Below are 16654 nucleotides of genomic sequence, written 5' to 3' on the forward strand. Positions count from 1 at the left end.
TTCTTATCACTCAAAGTGTCGGAAAACAAAGTTATGATTTCCAACCTTCGTTTTGTGTTTTGTCTTGTAAATTTGCTAGTTTATTTATACCACTATCAATAATATTTGAAATAAATTTCATTCATTTCTGACAATTCCTTCATGAAGCTGCAGTTTTCACAAACATTAGTGTATGCATGGTGATTTGCTACTAGACTGACAAACTTACAGGGTGTGTAGGGGGTACAGAGACGACTCGGAATCACATAGGAACGCAGGGTCGCAAATGCTGTAGTTGCGAGCTATGGCGCAAATATGAGAAACAGCAAGACATTAATGGGACAGAAAACATTTTATTGAAAGGTTGTACTACAACAGGTGTTCGAAATCACCACCAGAAGTCGTCAACCAGGCCTGACAGTGGAACTACATTTAATTCCTTAAGTTCTGGAAGATGCACCGACCTTTTTACAGTACTGGGCAATGAAATTGTTAGTAATTACAATAACCTTCTTTTACACACTGAAGTACGGTGGTTGTCAAATAAAGACATAGTTAGGGTTTACTGAAGTAGTTTGGGTTTACCGGGGACAACTGAAGATTTCACTCTTCTCCGATTTGCCAAGTATGAAAAACATTTAATTCTAAAATTTCGTAACATTATCTGGAGTTCCCGGGATGCTGCGCCTGGAGACAGATGTTTCCCATTACTCCCTCCAGGCTATGCCACAGTTGTCGAATAGAAATTATTTTAACTAGACTCTTTGAATTACGTTCAGAGGCTCAATTATTTCTAACACAGTGAATCAGAATCCTTTCAGAACTCCGTCATTGATTACAAATGAGCTTTGGTTAGCATGTTTAGCGTATTTGTCTGATATTTGTATAAAACTGAACGAAGCAAATTCAAGTTTACAGAGTTACAATACTATTGTCATTACTGTACATGACAAAATAAACGTAGCTCTGAAAACCCTCGAATACATAATTAAGGGCGTAAAAAGCAAGAAAGTTGCTTTATTACGGACATTAGGCCCACCAGCGGCCGAGAGATAAAAGCTGCTGAACACTGGTAGTTCGGTCCGAGTTCGAGTCCAGGCGAACGTGCTGGCTGTATGGGCGTTTTCGTATTTTTTCCCATGTGTAACTTGGATACGAGCGAGCTCGTTTCCCTTGAAAAGACATCCACGGAGCATCCCACCCTTTCCGTGTAGTGCCTAAGAGCGGAGCACGTAGTAGGTAACAAATTACAAACATTAGAAGAGTCTATCTAGGAAAGTAATCTGTCGCTGACTTATTGAAAATATAGAAAACACTACACAGGCCTTTTTAACAATTTTCATTTCTACTTCTCTGAAAACTGAAAAATCAAAACTGGATAAAGGATTTTTTTGCAGTTTTGGATTTTGTGCTAAATAATATTTCAGTTCAAGAAAAAGATCAGCTTATAAGCAATGCTGTTAATTATCAGCCATGCTATTAATAAAAAATAACTATATAATTTTACTGCAATTTCAACCTAACTTATATTTGAAATTAATGAAGGTAAACAAACTACGGTACATTGAAACTGGTTCATTTTTTCATGAAACAGGTTCATTCGTCGTTTTAGCCTTATCAATAATAAATCTTGCTTGGTATTACTTGCATTATTACTCACTATTTACTGCAATACATAATATATTTATATTTTCATATAATGTAAAAGTTTCATTTACGAATATAATTAAATAATGAAAAAAATTCAATGTTTTCTTTTCTTTGATTATAAACACTCCATTTAGAATGCATTGATTTTTAGTTGGATCTTACATATATTTTTAATTCTTATTTATGAGGTACGAAATTTTAAAAGTTTGAGAAATATTGGCTGCGGACTTTTCGGTCATTCTGTATATGCTATTAGCAATGTGCTGCGTTTTTCGAGATTTAAAGCTAGATTATGATGCGGCTTACATGTTTGAGTTTTAAAATTAAGAAACAGGTTTAATATTTTGGAAAGTTCAAAAAATTTATATATAGTCTCTAAAAATATTAAAAGAAATTTTAGCTCTGAAGAAATTAACTAAATCAAAATTTCACGGCATTTTTCAAAGAGGACTTAAAACTATTTTATCTGAAACCAATGAGATCGATAAAATTTTATTTGAAGTTAATTGGGAAAATTCTTTGCTTTTTCTGCTTTGTAAGCTTTTATGAAATCGATAATGTATTCTATATGCAGTTATTATATATTTTTTAAAATTGCTAATATAATCGATATAAGTGCATTGTACACTTTTATAAAACTGATAATATATTCGCTATATACGTACAATTCACAAAAATAGAAACCTAAAAAGAGATATTGACTAGAAACACTTTTTCACTATCATGGTTCCATTTATCACTTCACAGACTATGACATCCTTTGGCAACCTGTTCATTTTTTCATAAGATAGTGAAAGAACACATGCAAAAAGTCTCACGCTTTTGGTATATATGCAAATTTTTACTGCGTGATGTACGTCATTCGCCTTCAAAATGATGAAAGTAACCGTAGCCGTTCTCTGCGTCTGCATCGTATTTGCCGTGAGTATAAAATCACATGTTTTTTAAAAGTGCTATTCAAAAATCTCTTCTTCAAAAATTATAATGCTAATTATCTTCAAATTTCAGTGAAGAAAAATAATTTTAAGGTGTATTAATCGTAAAAAGGTTTCCTATTTTTCCATTAGTTTAAACGGAATTTATTTCATTGTGAAAGAGATGTTTTTTTTTTTTTTTTCTAATCCTTGTACCTATAATCTCAAGTAAAATATACTACTAGAACACATCGAGACCGGTTTTTACGGAATAGATAACAAATGTTTTATTTTTAAAAAAAATTAAAAGTACAGCTAAATTGACTTATTTTTCATAAAATATGTATACATAACCTGATTCAAACGCGATGAATCAATGATATACATATTTTATGCATGTAAAATATTTTATGAATGAAATTAAATTTGAATGCAAATTTTCAAAAAAACGTCAAATTATAATTATGAATATATTTTAATTGCAGTTGAAAAATCAGATGGTGAAAACAAATGTTAATTACGTATCAGCAAAATGTTATAAACTTATAAGGAAAATTTCAAAAATATTTTTTTTATTCAGCTTCTACTTTTAAACGTGTAAATACTACTAGAAGACAAACTTCAGGAGAATTTTACGCAATTCAGTGCTTTAAGGAAAACTCTACTAGGAACTTACTTCACGTTTCCAAAATTAAAACTATTTAAAAAATCTGATCATGTAAGTTAGATCTCAGTTTTAAATGCAAAATCTAAGAATGCTTCTTGAACAGTAGTATATAATTCGAAAGCAATGTTTTAAAAAGGCGCCGTTTGAAAGGTGTGTCAAAGTAAATCTTTTAGAAGTTAGCTTGGATATTTTCCTTTTTAAATCAGAATGAATAGTTTGTAAATGAAACTGGGAAATGTTATAAATTAGCAAAAGCCATTTGAGTACATAAACGATACAAGATAAACTTTTCGTTTTAGTCACAAAACTTCTGCTTGAAAATTACTATTACTTCATTACAGCTTCATTTAATTCTTGTTTGAATTTATAGCTAATAGTCTTTTTCCATAATTTGTTGTACTTTTAATTAAGAACTTGCCTTTTGAAAAAGAATTTGCATTAAATAAAATGTATTTGAAGCTTTTTCTATTAGATAACAGTAGTCTAATTAAGAGTTTTACTGATATTGCAATGCATACTAGTCTGCAAGTTTTGCTGTGATGAATTTGTCTGCTAAAATCTTGTTATCTTTTAAATATTTCCTAGGTAGCATCGGCAAAAAAGTGCGAAAGCTCCGATGATTGTGAAGCTGACGAATGCTGTGTCAAAGGAATTATATTTTCTTCTAGGTGCCAAAAAATGAAAACAGAAGGTAATGGCTAAACCTCTAGAAAGTCTTTCTCTTCCTCTAATGAAGTAAAACCATTTAAAAATCAGAATTATTGGAGAGGACCTTTAAAAAATAAATTATACGTTAGATAATATTTGTAGAAACGCTAATTATTTATACATAAATATATACAATCGTACGAACTGTATAATTAGAGTTTTCGTTAGACCACAAAAAAATTTTCAAAAGGGGAAGGAATACCTTTACTTCATATACCCAAAACTTTTTCATGATTAACTGAAGTACTGTAATAAAAATTTAATATAATCATGAGGTTGGAAATATTTCATATTTCTTGACATTTTTAAATCATAAATTGTTGAGTTATTTATTAGGTCGAGTCACTGTGTGATATCATCATCAAGAGTAATGTAAGAGGTTTTGTACGAGGATTTCGCAAAATTCCTCTGACATTTTCCCGGTTTTGAATTCGAAATGTTCAGATTACGGTAGTGTTCTGTTTGTTATTATACCAGAAGAGCACTTCAAACGCTCCTAAATTTCCTCTTTTCTTCTCTTTCCTGTAGGCGACTGGGGGAAAGATGGGTAACATCAGTAAATCTTGTTCTGGGATGCATTAATGTCTCCATTTTAAAATTCTCCTTATAATAAAGAGCGGCTCCAATCAGTAAATGCGAAGACTCCATATGTATAAGTACCCCACATGTAGTGAAATCTCTTAAGCTAATAACCTCCCGCAGTTAACCACCTCGGGACCTCCACTATTTTTTAAAACTTTGAAACCATAAACAAACATCAACATTCGAGCTCCTAAGATAAGAATTTCGTTTCTACACTCTGAAACAAAGACTAACACAAAAACGCTGCTGCGTACACCACATGACTTTCTTGTACGGAACATTAAATTATGCGCATTTTTTGCTGCATTTCATTTAAACTTTATTCCTCGAATCTCATTAGAGATATATTTCTCATTCAATGAATTCAGTTCTCACTTCGCAGCAAAGCAAATTGCATAAAGCTTCAAAATATCTTTATTAAAAATTGAAAAATATGAGAAATGAAATCGGAAAGTTTTCAGATTTTATATTACGCCCAAAGGGGCATTTTAACGTTTTGCGTGTTACTTTTATTTATTAAATATCATGTTCTTCGCATTTAAACCATAAAATTCAATTTAACAGCAATATCACAAAAATAAATAATAATATTATATCACACTAAAGAATAAACTTGAGTCTCGCTTCGAGACCATGTCATTTAAGTGTTACTTATTGTTATTCACAACACATCTCATACATAAACATATTAGACTGAAATATTATTGAAATATAATTAATCGGGTAAGCCGAGGGAAAGAATAAAGAATAAACTAACCTAGTAAGCAAAAAATAGCCGTTACATTTTGAATTCTAAATACTTGTTTGCATAAACATATATGACAAGGCCTGCCGGGGAAAAGATATCAGACGACTGCAAACGCACGATCGCCAGAGCTCACATGACCATCTTATTTTCACCAATTTCAAAAGTGCGCAAAATTCCAAAACGAAATTAATAGCCCATCTTGGCAAATTGTCCCTTTGGGCTAATGCAAAAAACAAGCAGTTCGTACAGAGGGCAAAAAGGCAGATTTTTAGGTTCACAAAACTGAAGCTTACTTTTAGTCCCACTCAGCAAAAAAGAAACTGAATGTGCATCACTATTCTGCTAAGTTTCAAATGTAAACAAATATGGCTGCTGTGGTAAAAAAATTAGGCTTACCCGCACTTAAACAGTTTTTAATTGTTGATAATTCTACAACTATTGCATGCAGCTTAACTAAATGATGAAACTCTTAACCCGAAGATAACACCAACATAATTCAATCATTTTTAGAGCAAAAACTTTATAATTTACCAACACATAAGAATTAACAAAAACTGAGCTCACGGAGCCGAGTAACAGAGGGAATATATATACAGTAAGAAATTTAGAATTATATATATATATATATATACTTTTGGTACTTTTGGTGCGGTTGATTGCAACCAAAAAGAAAGGTGATCAACTACATGTTATAGCAGCACTATATACCAAATTTCAACTTTTTGAGGCTACTCGTTTTTGAGTTTTGCGAGATATATACATGCATACGTACGTACGTGCAGACGCCACGAAAAAAATCTCTTTTAAATCCTTTTTGCAACCCGTTTTAGGAAAAAGAGTCTTTTATTCTGTCTTTACCTACAGATGTCAAGCAAAAACATCGTTCAGTTGTATTCAATAGCGGTCAAAATGGATATCGATTTCGTTGAAATATGACACCCGAAAATTTTCGCGATAACAATACTTCCTTTACTTCGTACAAGGAAGTAATAAAAAAGGACGAAAATTGTATACTAACATATTTGTACATTTTTACTATTTCGAAAAAAGGATTTCCATTTTAAACTGATGGGATAGTGTTTTGTGGGGTTTCTGAAATAAACTGAGATTAGGAACTGATCTCCAATCATTTTTATCATTTTTCGTTTTCATTAGTGCCCCAAGCTGTTATAACAATAAGTAAGTTAACAGGTAATATTTCAAATCTCGTACTGTCGTCCTAAGCCAGATTTTGAGTTCAGATAGACAAACAGTTACGTAAACTTGCAGTCTAAATATGTAGCGAAGCGGTATCTTAACTTTAAATTAATAAACCTAAGAATACATCACTGCGAGTGGACTGTAAATTCAACCTTTATTCGCGGTTTGAACTTTCTAACACAACACAGCACAAAGTAAAACGACAGAGTTACAATTAGCGGTTTTTAAGAATGCAAGAACAAAATGCGAACTACACATACAACCTGCGCATTGCGAAATAATATCTAACAGACAGGCAGAGAGCTCTGGTGGCTGAAACATTCCGCCCGGCGTTGAAACATCGTTTCAAAATAAATAGCTTTTACAAAATGAAATTATCATAACAATATTAAATTATGCAAAAATGTATCATCAAAATATTCACAAGAAAACATAATATGTAATTATGCAATGAAACTAAATTGTTCTCAAAACAGATGCACAGAAGCCTTGATACAATTCAGGAACTTATATAGCTAAAGCAAAGTACAAAGTTATAATGCTTTAGGAAAAAAACTTAATCGTTGATAGGCAAAACACTAAGTTTGTGAATTGGCCTTTTGAAAACTCCGTTAGCGGTTTTGATCTTCACGATACGCACAATATTATCTGAGCTAGGAAAAACTTCCTGGTTTTCCTCTTCGAGACACAAAGCGCTTCAAAGCGGCAATAAATGATTCTGATGTAAGATTACCTACTAATTCAATATGTATAGCTCTTGTAGTAAAACACACGAATACACAAATGTAGCATTTCATTGGTTTTACTCCTCGACCTTGCCTGGGCTTCACTTGAAATGGCCCGGCGTAGTCAATTCCAACTTTGGAGAAAACCTTTGACGGAACGACTCTAGACGATGGTAAATCAGACATTATCTGGGTAGATGTTTTAGCTCGTACACGATGACATTTCACACATTTCCAAATCTGTTGTCTTACAACTGACCTAGGGTGGATTATCCAATATTCTCTTCTAATTACTGATAGCAATAGCAGGGGGCCTGCATGAAGATGGAATATATGAAAATGATTCACTATAATCTGTGTTATGTGATGTTTCTTGGGCAACAAAATAGGATATTTTCTGTCCTGCGCGATGTTGGATTGTCTTAATCTTCCTCCAACGTCCATTCTTATCGATAAACGGGTTCAAAGAAAGGATCTTACTATTTGAGTTTAACGGTTGATTCTTTTTCAGAAGATTATATTCATTAAAAAACTCATCCATTTGAACTACTCTAACAATTGCATTTCTAACGTATTGCAATTCTTCGGTTTTAAGGTAACCCTTAGTTCTTGTTGCGGTAGATTTAGATGAATTATTCGCAAACCGAAAACACCATGCGATGATTTTTAAGTTTCAAAAATGATGAATCTTCATTAAGGACTGGAATTTGCGAAGCGACTGTTCCAATTGAACAAGAAATATTTTTCCGTTGTTCCCTTAAAGACTCTTCTGAAAATGGTAAGTTGATAGAGAACGGAATATTATTTGAATTAAGCCACTGAGGACCTGTCCACCACAAGTCATGAGTAGAAAGCTCTGAAGGCAAAAGACCTCTTGATGCGCAATCAGCTGGATTCTCCTTTCCTTTTATGTGATTCCAATGTGATGAAGGTAAGACTGATTGAATTTCTGAAACACGGTTGGCTACAAATGTTTGCCAGCGTGTTGGTTCTGATTGTATCCAGGACAAAACTATCATTGAATCACTCCATGCGTAAATACTGTCAACATGAATTTGCAATGAATTCTGCACAGCTTGAACCAAATGCACTAATAGAACTGCAGAGCAGAGTTCTAAACGAGGAATAGAGATTACTTTCAGGGGAGCTACGCGAGTTTTTGATGTTAGTAGCTGCACCGAAATTGAAGAATGATTTGAAGACTTTAAATAAATCACTGCGGCGTAAGCTTTCTCTGATGCGTCACAGAAACAATGAAGTTCTACATTTGTAGATTTGGGCAATAATACTCTCCTAGGAATATGAATGCTTTCAAGATTTGCGATATCTTCACAATAGATTTTCCATCTTTGATTGATTTCATCTGGCAAGGGATCATCCCACGAGATTTGTAATTTCCATATGTCTTGAAGCAAGATTTTTGCTGCAACTATAAAAGGTGCTAACCAACCAAGTGGATCAAAGATTTTCGAAATAGAAGATAAAATTATTCTTTTAGTAGAACACTCTCTGTTTTCGAGATTTCCAAAGTGGCAAGTAAACTCGTCTTGCGTTGGATACCACTCCAAACCCAATAATTTTATTGATTTAGTATCAACTACTGCACATGAAGAATTTGAGTTCCGAGCACTCAAAGCAGTTTCCAAAATCGAGCGATCATTAGTACACCATTTATGCAATTGAAAGCCACCTTTTTGTAAAAGTTCACTCAGTTGGGAAATTAACTCTACTGCGTTTTCTACTGTGTCTGAACCAAATAGGACATCATCAATATAACAATTGTGTAATATTATTTCAGCTGCCTTTGGGAATTTAGTTCCTTCCTCAATTGTTAGTTGTTTGAGTACGCGAGTAGCCAGGTATGAAGCGGAAGTAGTGCCGTACGTAACTGTGCACAACCTGTAAGTTTTAATCGGCTTCGATGGATCATCTCTCCAAAATATTTTTTGGTAATCGCGATCTTCATCATGAATTTGAACTTGTCGATACATTTTCAATAAGTCACTAGTAATGGCTATGGGATAGCATCTAAACCTCAAAAGAATAGTAAATAAGTCGTATTGTACCTTGGGACCATTCATTAGCGTGTCATTAAGCGATATCCCTGATGTAGTTTTGGCACTAGCATTGAAAACGACGCGTAATTTTGTGGTAAGACTGGATTCTTTTAGCACGTGATGATGAGGTATATAATAATGAAAATTTACTTTATCTGGATTATCATCGGATAATTCTTCCATGTGTCCAAGTGATAAATATTCGGACATGAAGTCTTTATACTGTTGATATACTTCAGGAATTTTTATTAATTTTTGTTCCAGACTAAGAAACTTGCGAAAGGCTGATGGTCTGGAATTACCCAACTCATTTCTTTTAGGCTTGAATGGCAGTTTTACTGAGTAACGACCCTTTTCACTACGCACGTGATTTTCCACGAAATGATTTTCACACAATCTTTCCTCTTTAGTTAAAGGTTTCGATGTGGGAATTTGTTCCAAATCCCAAAATGATTTAACTAATTCCTCCGTGTTTACGTTTAGCGTATTGACTGAAACCTGCTTACGGTTTGGGAATTCAAAATGTGTAGTTCCAGCAATTATCCATCCTAACTTAGAACAACATGCAAATGGAAGATTTTTGCCCCTTTTAATTACCTCGCCATTTATTAAAGTAAGGAATACATTAACTCCAAGTAAAATATCAATTTCTCCCGATTCATGAAATGTAGGATCTGCTAAAGTTAAATCCTGGAAATTTTCATATAAATTCAAAGGTAAAGTTACACTTGGAATGTTTCCTGTAATTTTGTCTATTATGTAAGCGGATGTTGAAATTCTGTAATTAGTATTAAAATGAGGTGTAAACAACAAGTCAACTTCTCCAGTAGTAGTTGTATTGAAAGTACCTAAGCATGACACTAATATCTTCGAATCCTTTATGCTCAATCCTAAATTGATAGCTGTTTTCCGACGAATGAATGATTTTTCACTACCTGAATCTAGTAAACATCTACAATTTATGAATTCCTGGTTTGAGTTTTGAACCTTAATTAAAGCAGTACACAAAAGTACATGACTACGTTTACCATTAGCATGAGCACCAAAAAGTTTATTTTCATAGTTGTTTGCACAAACAGTTGGAGAACCCTCACTCAAGTTGTTTTCTGGTTTAATTTGCGATTTCGGAACAAACACTTGTGCTTCCGGTGAAGGGAATCTAGATGCATGTTTTGGTTTGAAATTATTTTCTAAATGCAAAATGCTATGATGATGCTTAAAACAATGCTTGCAGGTGTTTGCACTCTTACACATTTTAACTTTATGGACATTAGACAAGCAATTAAAACAAAGTTTATTAGCCTTAACAAACTCTATTCGTTTTCGCACTGGTAAATTTAAAAAATTAGAACACCTGTATAAAAAATGATCTTCTTTACAAAATAAGCAGGTAGAATTAGAAATCAGAGAAGTAACCCTATTATACACTGGTTTATCTGATTTATGCGTTTTACTAACTAAAGGTTTACTGTTCTGTAATGTTCTAGCGTAATTCTTCAAAAATTCTATCAAGTCATTCAACTTTGGTATTTCATCTTTTTTTAATTGACGCTCCCACCACAACTTTGTCGAAACGTCAAGTTTTTGCAAAATAATATACAACAACAAAGTATCACTAAAATTATCTATCCTTTGATCTAATATTTCCAATGAGCGAGTTATTTCGTTTACGTTATCTACTAAACTTAATATCGAGGATGCAGATTCCGTTTGTAATTGTGAAACGTTAAGAATTCTTTTAATAAAAGCAAATATCTGTTCTCTCTTATTAGAAAATCTCTCTTCTAGTAAATTCCAAGCAATACTGAAATTTTGATCAGCTATGGGAATTGACTGAATAATGCGATAAGCATCATTTTTCAAAGAACTCTTTAAATATTGTAATTTTTGAGCTCCAGAAAGATTTGGATTGTTGCGAACACTAGCGTTAAATAAATCTTTAAATGTTATCCATTCAGTTAAATTTCCGCTAAATGTGGGTAAAGATAATTTTGGTAACTTTAAACTTTCAGAGATTGATTCAGGTACGACAGGTTTGTCGCCATTTGCATTTACTACCTTGTAAATCTTTAACTTACGAATAATTTTTAAGTGAACCTCCTCAATTTTCTCTAAAATCGACTGTTCTTCCTCAACGAAAGTGTCTGTTTTTTCATCATCACAATTTGTATAAATTTCTCTAAATAGAGATTTAAAATCTTCCTTAAAAATTTTACATTTTTCTAAGATTAATTCAGCTTCAGCATTATCTAAGTTATCATAATCTATTCTCTCAATGAATTTAGTTAACTGTGTTTTCAAAATTTTCTTTCGTTTTTTTTTCTATATCTGACATTTTGAAAATATTCTAAATTCTCGATTTTACTAATACTTTAAACACTAAACACAACAATAGTAGCAATAAGGAAATCTCAAATGCAATTAAAATGCGTTAACTATTTCACTCACCTCGAACATTGTATGCATTCCGTAAGTCTTGAGAATTCTAAACCGAAATTGCATTATCAACTCCATTACGGACACGTAGAATTCTTATTCACAAGCGCGGGTTTTTCTCGAAGCTCCGGCGTATGACGACCAAATAATGTAGCGAAGCGGTATCTTAACTTTAAATTAATAAACCTAAGAATACATCACTGCGAGTGGACTGTAAATTCAACCTTTATTCGCGGTTTGAACTTTCTAACACAACACAGCACAAAGTAAAACGACAGAGTTACAATTAGCGGTTTTTAAGAATGCAAGAACAAAATGCGAACTACGCATACAATCTGCGCATTGCGAAATAATATCTAACAGACAGGCAGAGAGCTCTGGTGGCTGAAACAAAATATGTTTCTTCTCTTCGAGCACCCTGTGATAAAAAAACTGCATGTATAACTTACAAAAATAAATACTTAAATTACATACATCAATTAACTTTAAAAGCAAACTACGGTATTCATAGCTATAATTGCGTTTAAGATTTAACATTATACATCACTTTTAGTCATGTATTAATTATACTGATTGCTTTAACTGTAGGTGTTTTGCTTTAACTGTAGGTTTTCCCATTTTATTCAAAAGACTTTTTTTTTAATTGTGTGGGACTTTGTGAGGTAAGAAAAAAGCCATTTTTACCCTATCAGAATATTTTCCTATTTCTTGCTTTCACTTCTAAATACTTGACTACGAACTTATACGTCGGTGAGATTTTTTTTTTCTTTATTTGAAAAGCAAACTAAATAACATAAGTTGTGTTTATTTTAGTATAAAAAATTCAGAAACACTTTGGCATAGAAAAGACTTTGATTCAAATTGCTCTGACAGAGGAAAAATCTTTGTCTTCTTTGATTGCAAACCAGAAATTGCTATTACTGGGGGGGGTAAAGACAGAGAGAGAGAATTATTTATCTAAAGGTGTCTGACACTTTAGTTTCAAGGTCAAATTGTTTGCCCTTTTTTTCTCCTGTTTACTCGTATTTTATTTGCCATTTCCATTCTTCAATGTACCTCATTTTTTATACTCGAAAATATGCAAATTACTGTTTTCTTCACGGGAATAAAGTAGCGTACTGTTAAAGAAGTTGTCAAGTATGTTAAAACTAGAAAGGTGATAAACATTTGGAATTAGTTGAAGATGCAAAAAATTATGCAAAACAAATTATTTATTGAAGAGTATATTTTCTAATCTAAGTGATGTTGTATATCAAGTTCTCTTTACTCTTAAATTCAGTTAAGAAACAGTAAACTGGTTACCTAGGTCAAAAGATGGTTAAGTGTCGTTATTTACATTGATTTAAATAAAAGAAATAATCTAAAATATTCATAATGAAACTTGGCAATATTGCTGCATTTTTATTGTAAGATTTCACGATATAAAACTACGCTTTTTAGTACTTATTTTAGATTTGCCTTTGTAATACTAATGAAAAGATTTATTTCTAAAATCATTAGTAATTCCATTAAACAGAGATATACCTAAATTCTATTCGATATTCATAATAAACATCTATAAAAGTTATTCCAATTTAATAACTTGGAAAGAATTATTATTGATGTTGCTATAGAATCATGTTAAATAATTGGCATATTTAAAATTATAACTTTACTTTCGTGAAATGATTTATTTTAATTTACATCTCAGTTAAAATCGATTTCGAAGAATCTGAATTTGTTTTCAATTTCTGTTTAGTTAACATATGATATGTTAACACTTTTCAATTACGAGAAAAACTAATTTCAGTTTTTTGATCCATTCACACGTTTCCCATCACAATTGTACAAATTCATGTTCGCCTTTAGATAATCTGACGAATGAAGTAGACAATTTATAACCTTCATTTGTAATATTCCTTTGCAAAGCACTTTTCTTATTTTAATTGCAATTATACCATACATTGGGCTACATACTGTTTATGCTAATATTAACTGTTTATCACACATTATATACGTTCTTCTTCGTCTGTAATGGAAATTGATAACCATTAAAGCGAACTAGCTTTTTTATGTATCATATTTTTGCTTCATTTCTAGGTGATTTGTGCATTCAGCATCCCGATGAATGGAAGGAAGATAACAAATACCGATTCGCCTGTCCTTGTGCTGAAGGACTAGAATGCAAACAAGAAGAAAAAGATGAAAACAGCGTAAGTATAATTTCATCTTCTTAATAAACCCTATCATTATTTCTCTGGACTCCGTTTGTTATATCACACCTGTTACATGATGCCCCTGATGTAAAATGTATGACTACTCTGTAGTCACCTTTTAAACATTATAACTACACAGCACGGAATTTATACGCAATATACATGTCACTTATGACAAAATTAACAAATATCTTGGTTACAAGTACATCTTGAAGAGTAGTGTTTTTTAAATACCAGAAAATAGCCCTATTAGCAATATTTTTAAGCCCCCTTAATTCCAGCAAAATTTAGAATTTGCATCAAATATAAACATTAATTTACAAAGCAGAAAAATAAGAAGCACTATATCTCTTACTTCCTAGCAAAGTCAACTGCCCAAGGGGCGCTCTGTGTCTGCTAAAATTAAGAAGCGGTTCAAAACTTAATTAATACATTGAACCTAAATGTCAAAGTAATAAAAGAATTTTGAGATTTGCCTTTGGTGCTAAAATGTCTAAAATCACTGCAGTATGTAAGTATGGGCAGTTGTTTGCATTACCGATGCGTGTCAAACATATTTCAAGACAGGAGCGGTCTGAGACGATACTGAAATCAGCAACTATAAACCATTGAACTCTAGCGTTCGAAAGAGCATAACCTTGTTTGTCTACTAACCTTTCAAATTAGAGTCTAACACATTATAATTTTCTGTCGGATGAAGAGGCAATTAATTTATAAATTAATGTATTATACTGATTGACGCCTCACTTCAGTGCGATTTTCAATTAATGTATCCGCAACTTCGTTATCTGTTTCTCACAATATGATTGAATCCACTGAAGAATAACTTTTATTTGGCACTTTATTACTGATACAGGTACCATCTTCATTCTTTAATTTTCTAGGAAGCCGAACCTATTTTTTAGCAATAATTTCCACGGATACATAAAATAATGGCATGACAGAAAGAGTCGATAGACAATCTAGCAAAATGAAAAACATCCACTGAAGAACAGCTTATGTTCGGCATTTAATTAATATTATAGGCGCCATTCTGCATTCTTTAATGTTCTAGAAAGCTGTATCTATTTTTGTTAGCTACAATTTCAACAGCTGCAGAACATAAAGACATGACAAAAAGAATCGAAATTAACCTTTAGCTACACTAAGGATGCTTGATTTGAGGCAAAATTTCCACCAGAGTTCATATTTAATCTGATATAATGGCATAATAGATCATGCGAAAATTTGCAGGATAAATTTTTTCTCATGAATTTCAAACGAATAAATTCTCCGTCGCATCACGTTTTCCTAGAGATTGATTTAAAACGTCACTGATTGGATTTGAGAAATCCAAATCGGAATAATATTTATATGTATGTTAACAGGTAACTGCGTATTTAGCAAGATAACACTCAAAGAACACACATAACGATAGATTCCTCACATAATTTTATTCCTTGATAATGCACATCACTGAGAGTGCGCTATGCTATCCCCCCTAATTTTGTACAGCGTACATCTTAATCAATGGACAAAATTAGAAAAGTAAACTCCACGTGGGGTAGCGGCAGCGAAAGAAAGCAGAAGTGAAGAACGAAGAAAGGAACTACGCAGTTAGTAGCTATTTATGCTAGGTAGGTGCATAAAGTACAGTTAAGCTGTGACTGGTTAATTTTAGGTTGTTATGTAACGTGGAAAGATCGAGAACTTAGGAGAGCAGATGAACTTAGAGTGTAGAACACCAAATTGACAATAGTTAGTTTTGAGGTCGCCAATCGTTTCTTAACGCAGCCATCGTATTTTGCTATTATCTTACATATATATATGCGTGTGTGTATTTGTATGTCTGTGTGTTTTATCTTTGGAAATAGGTAAGACAGTAAATTATTTTTTTCTGTTGCAGATCTTGCCCGCGATGTACAAGTGCCACGCTTCATAACTGGAAAACAAATTGTAGCATATATTTGTATTATTTCCAGCTAAATAAATTCTGCTAAGATCAACTAATTTTTCCAGAAATTAGATATCTTTCCTTGATTTGTGTTCCTTTCTACAAATGACCAGCTGCAAAGCTAGAAACTAAACTATAGCATGTGTTTGTATTATTTTTATCTAAATAAATTCTGTGATACCTAATAATATTCCAGAAATCAGTTTTCTTTCCTTAATTTGAATTGTGTTTTTCCTCCTCAAACTGCAAGAAAACGCATATAAGTAGATTTGCTTTTGGTATTAAAATTACAGTGCGCTTTCTTCTCGTATGATTATAACATAAAATTTAGCAAAGAAACATTTAAAATATCTTTAATTCCCCACAGAACTTTAAAAAGGCATGGTGGTATATCACAATAAGTTCATTATGTACGAGAGAACATTCTGAGTAATTGGAAATGAATATAACACATAAATTATTCGAATTTTAGTTAGTTAATAGTAGTTAATAACAATAATTAGTACTTATTTTAATTAATAATAGTCTCGAGCCGAGGCTGAATTTGCACTGTTAATGACTATCCGTGCATTTGAAAATTTGAATAAATCTAAGTTAGGTCCTCAAGGTGCTAAAGGTAACAAATTAAAAATCTAAAAGATCGTGAAAGAAGATGGATAAGATGTTTGGTTTTATTATGATGATTTATAAATGTAAGGAAGTTTCGCTTCTTCACTACGTAACTTCGGGGTGTAAATGTGTAAATGGTAGGTCGTCTGGCTAACTAGAGCTTTTGAAAGAGAAAGATCTCAGGACCGGGCTTGGATTATTTTTCGTATTTTTTGCTTTGAAAAGTAAATAGGACTCTAGGATTGTTAAAT

At 32.4% G+C, this 16654-nt stretch overlaps 1 protein-coding gene across 1 annotated transcript; it reads left to right on the forward strand.

The window, feature by feature from the left end:
• Positions 1-2402: 2402 nt before the first annotated feature.
• On the forward strand, positions 2403-15984 carry LOC118181598 (U9-ctenitoxin-Pr1a-like). The gene is made up of 4 exons (XM_035350753.2): positions 2403-2550; positions 3796-3901; positions 13746-13858; positions 15747-15984. The coding sequence occupies exons 1-4, from the start codon at positions 2503-2505 to the stop codon at positions 15780-15782; spliced, it is 303 nt and encodes a 100-aa protein (XP_035206644.1). The 5' UTR covers positions 2403-2502; the 3' UTR covers positions 15783-15984.
• Positions 15985-16654: the final 670 nt, after the last annotated feature.

Source organism: Stegodyphus dumicola, chromosome 1 (genome assembly GCF_044657685.1).
Source record: "Stegodyphus dumicola isolate Sdum_Otavi_A_Nest chromosome 1, ASM4465768v1".
NCBI classification, from domain to species: Eukaryota; Metazoa; Arthropoda; class Arachnida; order Araneae; family Eresidae; genus Stegodyphus; species Stegodyphus dumicola.